The 14,250-nt window shown below is 47.7% G+C and overlaps 2 protein-coding genes across 10 annotated transcripts in view; both read right to left on the minus strand.

Annotated features, from left to right (window-relative positions):
* Positions 1–2,313: 2,313 nt before the first annotated feature.
* Positions 2,314–9,895, minus strand: SEC11A (SEC11 homolog A, signal peptidase complex subunit). Of its 4 annotated transcripts, XR_012675274.1 has the most exons (7): positions 9,773–9,895; positions 9,583–9,692; positions 7,404–7,553; positions 4,153–4,304; positions 3,537–3,656; positions 2,949–3,006; positions 2,314–2,783 (listed from the first exon to the last, which is right to left on the minus strand). XR_012675274.1 is itself a non-coding variant. In XM_075160667.1 (6 exons), the coding sequence occupies exons 1-6, from the start codon at positions 9,821–9,823 to the stop codon at positions 2,733–2,735; spliced, it is 540 nt and encodes a 179-aa protein (XP_075016768.1). In that variant the 5' UTR covers positions 9,824–9,894; the 3' UTR covers positions 2,314–2,732. The 4 variants fall into 4 exon arrangements, 3 of the variants coding, with proteins under 3 accessions (XP_075016768.1, XP_075016770.1, XP_075016769.1); XM_075160667.1 differs by lacking the exon at positions 4,153–4,304 and having other exon boundaries at positions 9,773–9,894; XM_075160669.1 differs by lacking the exons at positions 4,153–4,304; positions 7,404–7,553.
* A 1,006-nt stretch (positions 9,896–10,901) lies between these two features.
* ZNF592 (zinc finger protein 592) overlaps positions 10,902–14,250 on the minus strand; it is a 40,517-nt gene continuing 37,168 nt past the window's right edge. For 5 of the 6 annotated variants that reach the window (XM_075160660.1, XM_075160663.1, XM_075160662.1 and 2 more), the window contains 2 exons: positions 13,410–13,545; positions 10,902–12,025 (listed from right to left, as the gene is read on the minus strand). In XM_075160660.1, the coding sequence (XP_075016761.1) occupies positions 11,498–12,025; positions 13,410–13,545 (664 nt within the window). In that variant the 3' untranslated portion in view covers positions 10,902–11,497. Of the gene's footprint in view, positions 12,026–13,409; positions 13,546–14,250 lie in introns of those variants that run through there. The other variant, XM_075160666.1, reaches the window with a different exon arrangement.

The following is a 14,250-nucleotide window of genomic DNA, read 5'->3' on the forward strand; positions in this document are numbered from 1 at the left end:
CATAGAGATGAACTCCCAAATCTCACACCGCAGCCCCCGATTTAGGGCAACTGTTTCTGTTCTTAAAGTGTCTGCAAACCCAGAAGAGAGCAACCCACTGAAACCGGGCTGCAGCGGGCTTCATCCCACCCTTCACCCCAACCACCCTGCATTTTTTAAGTGCTTCCTGCTCAATTACTTCACACGGCAAAACGCGAGAGCAAGGCTAGGAAAGGAAGACCTTCCTGCAAGGGCCCAAGCGTGGGCTTGCACCCACGCCGGCAAGGAGTGCGTGTCCTCAGCCGCGCTGACTGCTGACACCTGCCGCCAGCAACCAGCAACGCCCGCGGCGTAATCCCGCCGCAAGCAGGACGGGCACGTTGCCATCTCCTAACACCTCAAAGTGACCCATTCTTTACTCTCAGAACTGGGGTTTCGGCAGATGCTCTTTAAGAGCTAATCCTGTAATCATAAATCCTTTGTGTTTTAGCCCTTTTTGTTAAATTAACTCAGTGACAGTAACACAACTGCTTCTGCATGCAGATTTTTTGCAAAAGGTGTGAAAGCGAGAGGACTCGGAGAACAGCAACAGCAGTACTTTCAGCGAGTTTTCACTGGGAGGTGTTGATTAGCAGATTTCAGAAGAGCTCAACTCAGCCCTTTATGTGAGCACAAGTTAAAAAAGCAATTTATGCACAAAACCAGTTTAAGCTAAAGGCAAAGCAGGGCACAGAGACTCGGCCTCAGCGTGACCTGCAAAGGCAGAAATGCTGCTCCAAGTTCTCAGGAAGGCGCTCCATGGTGAGGGCAGCTCTCAAAGGGAGATTTTGTGCTCCCTCACTGCTGCCCAGGTTTGGCTTTTGACAAAACATCCCATCCGTGACTCAAGCATTTTGGAGAAACTCTGTATCCAAATCCTCTTCTCAAGGGCTCCAGCACTGGGAGTGGGAGATAGTAATAAAAAATGGTAATAAAATCCCCTAAGTTACGATTACTGAAAGAGCCACAGGCCCAAGGCTCAGTGCTAGGGCCTGTTCATGGACTCCCTGCAGCGTCCCAAACATAAGATGATTTTTTGCTTCATCCCACCCAGGGAACAAACCACCCGTTAAACCAACTTGTGTTGGGATACCACAGGTCAGCCCAGCTACTGAGCAAAATGGTCCCATGGACATAACTAATGGCACAATTCACCTCCACAGATGGGACAGGCCTGACAAACCTAATGAGGTACATCTGCAAGAAACTAAAAATAGACCATAACCACCCCATTGGGTTTTGTCCTTGCCTTTCCTGGCTGCAGTAATCACCTTTAATGATCCCTGTTGCTGTGGAATCTTGTAGCAGTCATGAAGAAGAGGGAATAGAGGATGTGGTGAAATGCACCTGAAGTAACACACAGTAGCTTTGAACTGTCTATAGATTTTGCAAGACTGAGAGGGAAAGCACAAGGCGGGGAGAAGACAGGCTCCCACTGCCAAGGGGAAGCTGTCCTAGCAAGACAACCGGTAAGTAAACTGCGGAAGAGAGGTCAGGCAGCCTCGGACAGAGGTAGCAACGGCACCGTGCTCCCACTGCCTGCTCTTGTGAAGATCTGCCCTAGCGAAGGGGAAGTAAAATGTTTTCATGAGTCAGTATAGACACCGTGGAGGCGAGTTATAATGGTCAATCACTCAGTGCAGGTGGCACAAATTTATATCAAAGCTGGGAACTCCAGAGTCTCTGCCTTGTACCTCTTCCTTGGGCTCTCCTCTGACACCACATCTACACAAGCAGGGTCACCATCCCGAATGAGAAGCCTAGGAAAGAAGCTGTTGCACATGGTGACAAATGATTTCTTCTTTCAGACCTCAGGGCAGTGGGGGCTCAGCTTTCTGTAGCTTTCAGGTGAGCTGTAAGACGTGGCCAGCTGCAGGGATCATTAGAGACCCAAAACCTGTTTCCAAAACTAAGAAAATATTACTATTGCATCCTACTAAATCGTCCCTACCAAACGCCTCAATTCTTGTTACCTAGGGCTGCAATGACAGCTTATGCACCAAGTAATCCTTTGCCATCTTCTGCCCAAAACACCTTGCAGTCTTTAAGCAGATTATTTCAGTGTGATTTACAGAAACATAGAAATATTGGACGGATCTACAGCTGAGGACTGCTTACTCTCCAAAAAGAAATAAGAGAAGCAGCAGCTATAGTTCTGTAAAGAGAGGGCAAGTTAGTTCCCTAGGCTCTAGGAGTCAGTCTGCAATGGCAAAGCCCAGGTACCCCCCAGGGAAACTGGGCAACATGGCTGCACTCAGGGCAATAACGAAGAACATGGCAGGGCTCATAGCGGGCGAGATGCAAAATCTTTATTCCAGTTCTGAATTGGAAAAAACATCACCTCCACAGCTCACCGTTTGACAGTTCAGTCAGCACAGGGAGAGGTCACGCTTGCCCAGCAGAGGCACTGACTTAGAGGACACAGTCCTGTAGGCACTTCGAGAGGAAGCTCAGCTTCAAAGTACAAACACTGAACAGTTTGGCTTAAATTTTTAATATAAAAACTCACTAAAAATGCTAAAATGTGACAAACCATTGGAAATACTGTGACAAACATTCGCCCTTACGCAGTAAAAAACAAAACAAACCCAAACTGGCAAGAAGCTTTGAAATGCATGTTTTCTTCTTCCTCCCGGCACATCGGACCATCATCTACTTAAAATGTTCATCTAAAAAATCCATGGCACCTTCACCTCGTACTTCAGTGCAAGAGGCTACTCTCGATGGACCAGCACAAATAAACCCAGTAAAAAGAGGACTGCATACTGTAAGAGAAAGAAGAGAAGACACAAGAGTGCACATTCACATCTAAAGATGCAGTAACAGCAGCAAACATACAGGGTAAACAGTTCTGCCTGTGCATGTAAAATTCTCATGAAGTAATTTTAGCTGGGGTGGGAGAAGCAGGCAGAAAATGAAAGAGCTCTTACCTTAAATTTTGGATAATCATTCATTAAGATAGTCACTATTCCAATATAGGGCACAAATCTACAAGAATAAAGGTTTTATTAAAACAGTATTCAAGGGTGCATACGGGAGAAGCACTGCCCTGGTACTTGTACAAAGGAAGAACCACTCAAGCATGCTGAGGGCTACGGTCAACAGGCTTGGGACTTCTTCCTCCCAAGCAGGGAAGCCATGGCAGCGGGGGCTGAGTGACAACCAGCCCCAGAGCGTGTTTTAGCCTCTGCCTTGTTCAGACCTCACCTGCCTGCAAAGACCGTGCCTTGCAGAATAATTCCGATGAAAATTCTGATCACACCTGAGCGCGCGCTGCCTTTGCACGGGTGTCCATCCAGCACCAAAATCTCAGGATGCAGCTCACAGCTTGATACCTTCGCTTAAGCCAAGCTAAGAACTGAACTACCTGTGTTTTTTAACTCTCCACAGTACCTTCTGAAATGCTTTCAGGCAGGTCACAAAAACCCAGCAGGGAGGGTTCAAGAGGAGAAGGGGATTAACAGATGGCATTGGGGGAGGGCAGTGTAAAAAGCCGCATCTTTTTCAACTTCACTTACCCTCTCGCACGTCCTACTACATCCTTTTTCTCCAACCAGTGCTGCCCTCGTTTGTACAGCCCTCTGTCATCAACGGCGTTATTGTCTCCCTTTGTCAAAAATTTGATGTCACCATTTTGCCTAGCAAAGACAAGACAGCCAGGTAAGTCAGAGAAAAAGAACTTATTAAAAGCTGTTCTAGAAGAAGCACACAGAGACTAACACAGAGATATTAGAAGCAATTGTGTCCTACATGTTCAAGCAGGATGAAAAAGGGAAACTGTCAAATGCAGTGGAAAGCAGACTGTTTGGAAAAAAACTGCCAACAAAAGAATGAATTCCGGCCCCAGCCAAGCTTTCCGTCAGAGTTTAAGAACAGAACCAGCAGGATGAGCTGTTTCTAGCGAAGATGCAGCTATCGCCTCTTTGCTTTTCACCTCTCTTGTGTTGATGCTTCTCTTGCTTCATATACAAATGTTGGGTTCTGGGCTCTATATTACCACCCAAAATGAGACTTTGGGGTTAAAGCATACAGTTCTACTCAATAGTGGTCAGAAGCAAGCCGAAACTTAGAAATTATTAGGAAAGGTGGACAGAACAAAACAAACAATACTATTACGATACTGCATGAACTCACAATGTGCCTACATCTTGAATGCTCTGTGCAGTTCTGAACCCCCTACATCCTTTTTTGAAATGGAGAGAAGAACTGGCAAAGGTTCAGAAATGGATAACCACAAGGTCTGGAACCACTTCCATACAAGAAACAACAGACCAGGACTCTTCAGCCTGGAAAAGACAGAACTGATGGGAGATATGACGGTAGTCCAATACAAATGACACAGACAGCAACAATCAGTTTTTCACTGCCTCTTCTGATACAAGACCTAGAGGGCATCAAATGAAACTCGGAGGTAACAGGTTAAAACAAGCCAGAGAAGGTGCTATGCTTAACTAACACAATGCAAACCAAATCGGGTCTCTCTGGAAGGGTATTTCGGAGGCCAAAATATTATATCAGTTCAAAAAGTGACCAGGTACTCCATGTAAAAAAGAAAAGGGGGCTATCACAGAACTATCACTTTGTGCCTGAAATCGTAATTTGCAGAAAGCAGAGAAATTATCACTATACACTCTCTCTAGTCTTTAATTCGTCCTGAGGCAAATTAGTTAGCTGGTCAGAAACACGATCCTGGAGCAGATGAACCTTTGCTTTGACCTGCAAACAGCTGCTGCTATGCTCTATTGTTATGCACCCTTCCACAGTCATTTCCATTCAGCCTGCTGGACAGCCAGCAGCGCTTGCTTCTAAGCAGCGGTGTGTGCCACTACTCGGGGATCGGCCGGCCACCCTCCCTGTGGCATCTGAAGGCAGATGCTGAGCGGGAGCGTTCTTGTTGCTTGATTCTGTCGGCTTGCTTATGGAAACGACAGACCAAATACAACTCGGGAAAGCATGCAGAAGATCTTCAGAGCTCATGCTGTTTTCATCATGCCTGAATATCAATGTGTGTTACTTGACAGGAGAAGCTCAGAAGAAAAAAAAGGGGAAAAAAAGAACAGATCTTTCTTCAAAGCACATTTCGCTCACAGTGCAGGAACAGCAAACACTCTAGGAGCTTACAGATAGTCTGGAAAAAGATGAAGATACCCAAAGGTGCAGATAATGTAGTTTCAGCTCTGAAGACTGATGGCATAGGAGCGCACCATCTTATTGAGCGGATTCAATGCTCTATCATGAACCAGCGCAAGAAGCCCACAGCACAGTTGCTCTGCTGTCTGAAAGGTGAATGAAATCTGGTCTGGCTCTCCTGCACCAAAACCACTAAGTAAATTTTGACTGCAGACTTTGTGTTCAGTGATAAAGAATGAACTCAATTTCGCTCTGAACAAAGAAGAAAAGGCTAGCAAGTAAAAAAAACACTTTCTCATTGAAACAATACCGATGTGAACTGCAGCTCGAGTTGCCACAAAATCACAGAGAACAGGGTTTCCGTTTTCCTTCATTTTGACACTCCTGTCAGCTTTCACAGAGACTTTTCACAGTTTTCATTCAGTCCATAACTACAGGAAGAAATTGGAAACTCCAGCCATTCAGAGGACACTCTTGAATTCCAAACTGGCACCAGAAAAATATTCTTTAACTAGTGAAAGAAGCAATTGATACCTCAGAGTCCTGCCTTCAGCACCCAGCTTCAGATCACAGTACGTATTTTTCAGTTTTATCTTTCCTAATATAAAGACCAGGTTTGTGTTTGGTTGTTTTATTTAAATGAAACCTAAAATACTGGAGAACGGCTTTACTTCATGGAATCTAGGATTGCCACTATGGTTCTGTTACATTTTAAAAAAAAAAGCGCTGGATACCTTAAGACCTAGTGGTGAGATAGAGCCGGGCAGAAAAAGAAGGGTGGGGAATATCTGGAGATGAACTGCCGCACAGAATGCACATTTCTGCTTCTCTTTCCCGTACACTGGCTGAGAGCGGAGAGCGAAGACCCTGACCTTTCTTGCCTTTTCAATAATCAGCCCAAGCAGCAGCACTGGAGCCCAGCTGAGCCTTTAGCATGCAATACGGGAGAAGGAAAGTAGCGTTTCACTTAAAAGAGTTCCCAAGATATCACAAAAAGTGCACACGCAACGTTAGATATCAAATTTACCAAGTATACTGGCCTTATTTTTAAGTTAGAGGTATCAAAGAACAGTACTTTGAAAACTGACATTGTTAAATGTTTTTGATATAGAATAAATCTGAACAGCAAAGAATCTGCTCTGTCTACTGGGAGAGGTGCCGCGCTCTCATAGAAAGGATTTCAGCTGGACTATTTCTGTGCACAAAGCTGGTCGACCTTGACTTTGGGCCAGACAAATGGTCTAGATGTCCCAACAGCTGTGGCTGCTAGAAATGCCTGGGGGAAGGGACTGCCTCTGTCCCATCGACCTCACTTGACCAGAGCAATCCTCGGATGCCACCTATACATACGATTCAAGTGACTCACTTAACCTAGGAACAGATCTCTGAGCCCTGGTATAGCTCCAGTTCATTCATGTTCAGCAGAAACAGATGCTGGGACCCCATCCAACTGTTGCCCTCTCAGAGCTGGCTTGAAGAACCAGGGATTCAGTTCAAGATTCAGTTTTCACTCAAACGCCTCTGAGGGCTGGCTCCTATCCCCACAGACTGGCCTGGAGCAGTCACAGTTGCATCTTCCCCGACCAGCAAAATAGGAAGGCTCACAGCTGCAGATGAAGCCTTGCTTGGAAAACTAAACCCTGTTCAGCAATCAAACCAGAGTGACCACGCTTCATTCCTTCAGACATGCAACCTGCTAAACGTTTACAGAATGAACAGTACATGGAGAGTGCAGCACATATAGAGACTCCGAGTATAACAATGCAACACTTCTGACAGAGAAGAAAAGACACACCCTGCCTCTGCATGACAGCAGGAACCAGGAGCACAAAAACAAGCTTTAAAATAATGCACGCTACATACAAAATACCCTTCTTCCGTAAGTTCTACCTCTACAAACAAGAGTCACTTCACACACACAAATACCTACATATACCAATACAGCCATACCTACAGGAGACAACACAGCAACATTACGTGGCAGCTTGGGATGGAAATGATGGCACAGGAGACATTAACTGACACGGGGAATCCAGGATACCAGCACAGACTCCCCAGCTTGTGAACTCTGCTGGATGATCTTTACAAGTAAACCAAAGAGGGCAGATTTCACCTGTCTGAAACTTCTATGTTACTTCTTCCTACAGCACCTGGATATGTTACTGATGTCCCACCCATTCGTTTACCCAAGGAGATGAGGAAAAATACAATTTAGCTAAACATCTGCAGTACAATCCCCCAAATTCTTGACATACTTCTCATGAATTTTCAGGACACGATGGACTATAGGAATTTCCCTTCCTTCTATCCTAAAGACCACGATTTCTCCCACTCTGATTGGATCTTCAATTCGGTTCGTGAGGAACAGGAGATCACCTCTGTGAAACGCAGGCTCCATGCTTCCACTGAAAAAGAGAAGAGGAGCAATTGAACAATATTTAAGACTCAGAAGCAGGTTTCAGAGTTTATAGTCCTTTAAGAAAAATCTCACAATAACCTCAATGAAAAGCTCCTAAGCAAACCACATGGACTTGGAGACCAGGCATGTGTCTAACCTCTACTGCATTCAGATTTTCCATCAGCAGTTCAGATCTGTTGGGAAAAGAGCACTGCCAGCAGCCAGTGTTAAAAGCATACCAAACGGGAAAAGCCTTCTGCTTTCTTAATAACAGCAAGGCTCACGACAAGCAGTATCTTCTCGACTTCTGAGCTCTCATTGGTAGGGCTACACTGGCAGCACTGCAGTGGTGGGAAGCTTTATTCCATTTATTTTTATTTTTCACAGGTAGGTAGATCGTTCTCACAAACAAAGCACTGAAAGCATACAGGCTCTTGTATTCCCATCTGGAACAGACAGACGGGTGGGCTAAAAATTTGTTATTGTGATTCATCGCTTTGCTTAACGATCTCATTTCAGGCACTACTATTCAAGTTATTTTTCTCCTGTCTTGTAAATGGCAATTGTTACAAAATACTTAACCTTCCTAATTCCAAATAAATAATGCAGTACAAAACAAAATGATGAACTTTAAGTACCGCAGGTATTTGTGTTTTATCTTGAGACAGCACGGAAGCTGCTATTCAGAATAGAAGATCACATCGCTGAAGAAGGGACGTGGCCTCATGGCCCCTGTCTTACTCACTGGGAGGAACAGCGTGAAACATCTCCCCTGGACTTCACAGACCCGTCAGGAGGGAACAGAAACACCACCTGGTTTTATTTTGTGGGAGTTTTGTTAAATGGCATGCAGTAATTAACACTGACGTAAAAACACACGGAAAGACCAGTGCGGCCACAGAACGGGCCCTGTGCAACATCTATGCGGCATCTGAAAGCACCAGCACCTGATGGCTGCCCAAGACCTTCGGCCAGAGGAATTTGTCCCAAGCAATAGGAGGGTGGGAGTAACACCGGTGGTACCTACTGCACGGCACTTCTGCGAAGGCAACATGCAACACCTAAAACATATCCAGTTAGAGTGATAGCTCTTCTTTTCAGCCATGCGTATAAAAGGGTACGGCTACAGCACCCCTTTTCCTAGCCATGTTACAACTCACTAGATGGCCAGGGAAAAAAACAAGCAGCTGCGAAAGAAAAGTTAGCGGATACTTTTAAGGATGCAACGTAACATGTAATAATACTCACTGGGCATTTCAGCAAGCCAGTTCCCATTTAAAAAAAACCCAACAACTCCTTTTCACTCTACAAGTTTATTTGCTGGCATCTCAAAGATTTCCACTTCCTTTTCACTAACCAAGACCCACCACGTACTTCAACTGTTCGTGCAGCAGCAACCAGACTGGCGGAGAGGCATGGCAGGAGGTGCCAGTGCACTGCGGTGTTCTGCTACCACAACTTCTACCAGGGGCAGTGCCATTAGCCTCGAGGAGAAGACGAGCTCTGCCACAAACGTTGCTTTTACACAGGGCTGATCTGCCCGAGCGACGGGTTCACCACTTGTGCCAGGCCCCCCGCTTCAAGCATTCCTTTCTCCAGTCTCTTTCGCCCACACTGCCAAGCATTTCTCCAGGAGGTTTGCTACCATCCAGAAACGCCTGGGTTGCGCCCTCCGTGCTTCTCTGAAGTCCCTCCTCAGGACCACCTCTCCCACGTACCAGCCAGCTGACAGAAGCGGAAGGGTGCGATGCTGTTTCTACATAAGGCTGCCAGCCTTGCCGGCTTACGTCCTCTCCCCTCGCTCCCCCTCCGCGTTACACGACAGCAGGAGTTCTCAGGGAGCCTCTTGCCCGCCGGGGATGGGGCGGGAGCCTCCTGCTGCCCCATCGCTCCGGAAAACCTTCTCCGGGTGGGGCCGGCAGCCCCGGCCACGGCGGGGCCCGCCGGTTCTCCAGCCCCCGCCCCGCCCCACGGGGCTCCAGCCCTCACCCCGAGCCGAACCAGCCTCCACCGACCCCCCCCGCCGTGGGGCTTACCTCAGCACCACCACGATGGGGCTCTCGCTGCCCGTCACCACCATCAGCCCCTTCCAGATCATGAGGGCGGACGAGACGATCATGCCGAAGTTCAGCACCTGGTAGTACAGCTGGGGAGGCGGGGGGGCGGTCAGGCTCCGCGGCCCGGCCCGGCCCCCCCGGGACCCGCCCCCCCGCCCCGGTTCGGCACCTGCCGCTTGTTCATGCGCCGCACATCGTCCAGAAAGTCCAGCGACAGCATCGCCGGCACCCGCCGCACCGCCGCCCGCCCGGCCCGCTTCCGCTTCCGGCCCCGCTTCCGCGCGCGTCACCGCCGCTTCCGGCGCCGGCCCCACCCCCTGAGGGAGGCGGCTGAGGGGCGGCCATGGCGGCCTGAGCCAAGAACGACGCCCAGGCAGGCACCCTTGGATGCTTTTATTTGCGATACTTTGAAGTAAACATCATAGCAAGGCACAAACGCCGCTGCGGGTTAAATAGATGCGTGATGGCTCGGGAGTGCCCCCTGCTATCCTTAACTCTACGTAGGCTACCTGGTAAAACATCCCCTAGGCTAACGTACACCGTATCAAAAAATACAAAGAGTCCAAACTTCGTATCAAAACATGTCGAGACGAGAAGGTGAGCGATCCGAATGCAACAAGATAAATAGTTCTTAAATTATTTAAACATCGTCATAGTAAACAATAACGAGCAGGGTTCTGGCTCAACAGAAAAAGAAGGTACAGGAGAGAGCGACGTGACACGAAGCGCGGGTGTGACGGGCGGCCAGCGAGGGAAGAGACCGTCGGTCGACGCGCGGGAAGACACGGCTCCCAGGTGACGGGCCACACCGCGCTGCGGCGGGAGAAGAGCTACCGGCAGACGCCAGCCCTCGCAGCGCCGCAGGACGGCGGTTCCCGCTGCCGCCAGCGCCTCTCCGGGCCGCGCTCCCCTCCTCTGCCGCAGCAGCTCGGAACGAGCCGGTCAGGGAGCCCCGGCACCAGGCTGATGTGCGAGGAGTGCGGGAGGGTTTCGCTCCAGCTGACACCACAGGCAGGGGTGGGGGACATCTTCCCCTTACGGGGATGGTGCCAGCCTGCCACCCAGCCCTGCCCGAGCTCCCCGCCAGCATGAGCCACCGAGCACTGGGCCCGGCTGCACCCACCCCCAGGATGGCTGCCAGCAGCACGGCTGCGCTGACACGCCGCCAGCGAGTCCCCGAGGGGCACCAGGCCCTCCTTAACGGGAGAAGTGGCTTTGAGCTGTGCTCACCCAGGAGGGCGGGGGCTACAAAACTCTCTTTTGGGATGATTCAGGTCCAAGACATTTCAGTAAATTGCTTTTTGGAAAATAAGGTTGTTATTCGGGCAATTAAAGAAAAAATCAGCACAACTTACAGCTTGAACCCGTCCCGTGTAATGCAGAAGATCCCGGATCAGCCAGCACGGTCCTGACAAGTGTGTTTTGCTGGGACAGCATTATGAGTTAAAATGAGTAAAACAAAGGCAGGATGGGAAGAGAAAAAAGAAGCCATAAATAGAAGGAGAAAGAAAGCGAGACAGGGAAGGCAAAGGCTGGGGCTCCGGGCAGAGGCTGAGGCAGTGCACACTCGAAGGAAGAGAGCTCATCTTAAGGAAACTGCAGCTGCAGAAAGTGCTCCTTGATCCTCAGGAGTTGGACAAGCTCCAGCGAGGATTCTCGCCCTGCTTTCCCTTTTCACCTCTCCGGTCTGGCAGAGAGTTAGTGCTTAGGATGCAATGGCAGGGTTTTTTTTTTCTTTTTTAAATTTCCCTTACAAATAGAAGTTAACGGAAAGCAACGTCCATCCCAAGAAATCAACAGAATATTTCAAAGATTCGCCCCATCCCCTCCCCGTATTTTGAGTAAAAACCCCCCAACAAAATACCCCCGACCAACCACAAGGGGTTTTTTGTTTTTAAGTCTTAAGAGACTTTGAATGATTGTTCTGTGAGGTGCTATTAGGACCCTCCGCGCCACACGTCTGACTGTGTTCACAAAGAGCTGAGTCACTTTTGCACTCTTTGCATTTCAGATTTTCTTCTTCCGCCGTAGTGTTCATCTCGCCATTATACCCCTCATGTCCGTTCTCACTCATCTCCCTTTGTAACTTCTGCCTTTCATCTTCCTCCTCCTCCTCTTCCTCCTCCTCTTCCTCCTCCTCTTCCTCCTCCTCCTCATCTTTTACTTTATGAACAATGAAGAGGTGTCTGTTCAGAGAGATGTGAGAGGTGTAGCACAAGCCGCAGAACAAGCACTGGTAGGTGGAGCTGTCTGTCTTGTGCCGAGGTATGTGTTCCTGAAACTCAGTACTGATGTCTGTCGCAAATCCGCATTTAGCGCATTTCCAATGTGCTTTCAGTTTTTTGGCTGGCGGCGCGTCTGAACCCGCAGCGGTTTCTGCCTGACCCAGCTCATCTGTTGCCATCCTCTTTGGAGATTTTGCCTTAAAAAAAAAGATTAAAAAGTTACTTTATTGTTCGAGCCCACGTAAGAAGAAGTGCTAAATTCCACATGTGCATCCAGAGACACCTGGGGGTGAATACACATTGGTATTTTGATACAAACTAAACAAAGCCATGCCTAGGGACTCCTGTTGCACTGCCTTTTCTGTCAGCACCCAAACACCTCACCCCAATGTGCAGGATCTCAACTGCTGTCCTGCGACGTGAGGTGGGAGACCTGGGAGGGGTTGGCTGGGCAGAAACGTGATGGCAAAAGAGAATGTGAACTTCGCGTGGGAAGGAGGAGCCCACAGAGCAGGGACAGCTGAGGGACATGAGGATGGTAATTAGCCCAGACAATGCTGCTCAGATTTAACTCTGAACATCTTCCCCTCCATTCAGGCTTTTTCTTCATGGCATCTCTCATTAACTCATCCCTTCTGTCTTATAATCCGACAGCATGCTTCTCCTCCCATGAGGATGGCTCCCTTGCATATGTCCCTTCATGTGATTTTGTTATCTCCTTATCCAGCAGCATTGAGCAGTCTTTGTTTAGGGTACAGCTTATAGGCTTGTATTTGCAGACCCAGCTGGAGCCACGTGAAGCCACCGTCTGCCCCTGTTTAGCCGAGTGCCCTGGTATGTCGGCTCTGCTTGGGGGAAGCAGCCACTAGCTCATGGAAGTGAATTCTTGAGTTACCCCAGGTTTCCTTAAGGCATAAATACAGAGGGGAGTCAGTCTTGGCTGCGATCCCTCAATGCTAGGTACAGATGAACGATAAATTGCAGTGATATGGGAAACATACGTCTATTTTTAAAGTAAATGGAGCAAAGAAGCCCAATCAGCCAATCCTCCATTCCAAACCAACCCGAAATAAAATTAGTTGAACAGTTACATTTGCTGAAAAAAATTACAGTCCTACTTAAGAGGAATGCTGTTCTTGTAGGTAATGGATCTAATAAGTATTTTAAAACAGAAAAGAAATCTTTTGTAACTAGCAGAAAAAACAAGGGAGAAAGAGAAAAAATGTACCAGGTTCATGAACAGACTGGCAGGGGAAAACAAGGGTAATAACAAACCTAAATTAGACCTGGTTACAAAGTAGACTGAAAAAAGGCCAGTAAAACACAGGGCCACACGTTCAAAAATATCTTGAAAAATGCAGGATACGTTGCCCTGGTGCTGCTGCAGCTCAGCTGCACTTTCAGTTCTGATCCTGACACTGCCAGAGAGAAGCAAACTGGACGGAGTTGGGAGGAGGGGAAGGAAATCTGCCATATGGACGAGAGGGCTTGACTGCCGCAAGGCTGTGGCTCAACATAACACCCCAAGTGAACAGCTACTCGCCAGGTACATTTATTTTTCAATGAAAATATATCAGTTACTTCTGCTGTGTCTCCCTCTGGAGCTTTTGCTTTGGCCATCTGGGATAAGTCTGGGTTTTTGATGCCGTGCATGAGGCTGATGTGATTCTCCAGCATGAATGGCTGAGGAAATGTCTGATTTTCATCTGTGCAGTACCTTGGAAATACAAAAAGGAAGAAAATTTATTAGAGGAAATGCCCAGCTATTTGTTTCCATCCAAACAGCTCTTTCTTATGTGCCAAACCAACAGGTGTCATTGGAGACAGATGCTGGTGAGTAATGTACTATTAGATTACCAAAATATGCAGCAAATCATCGTTTTAATAATAAAACATTACCCCCGAGAGAAATCTAGAACAGTTTAGAAGTTACCACAGTAAGCATGAATGAGAATGAAAGTAGGGCACGTCTTATTTACAGTACAGTACTAAATAAATACAGGGACTAGTGGAGATCAGGCCCACTGTGATACATGCTACACAAGTACAAGATAAATAAGATGGAAAACACATGGGAGAAAAACGACTCTTAGGTGAGACAGCTACGCACAGAGGGACCTCATGACTTGTGTAACATTGAGGAGGCCTGCAGAAGAACTGGGTTCTGCACCCAGTGCTCCCAAGCACTGCTGCAGCATCCCATCCACAAGACCATGTGTATTGTAACGCACTTAAAATTCTTACAAAACTGCTGAACTTCCAGCTTTGATAACAATAACCTAGGCAGAAGCACTCATGAACACATCAATTATATGTAACTATTCATGTTAAAACTTGGTAGGATTCAAGAGCTGCCAGAGAGCATGGCTGACATTTCAAAAGGAGATGTGAAGGATGTGCCATCTGTTAACCTTCACTCCTG

The sequence above is a fragment of the Calonectris borealis genome, chromosome 11 (genome assembly GCF_964195595.1).
Source record: "Calonectris borealis chromosome 11, bCalBor7.hap1.2, whole genome shotgun sequence".
Lineage (NCBI taxonomy): Eukaryota > Metazoa > Chordata > Aves > Procellariiformes > Procellariidae > Calonectris > Calonectris borealis.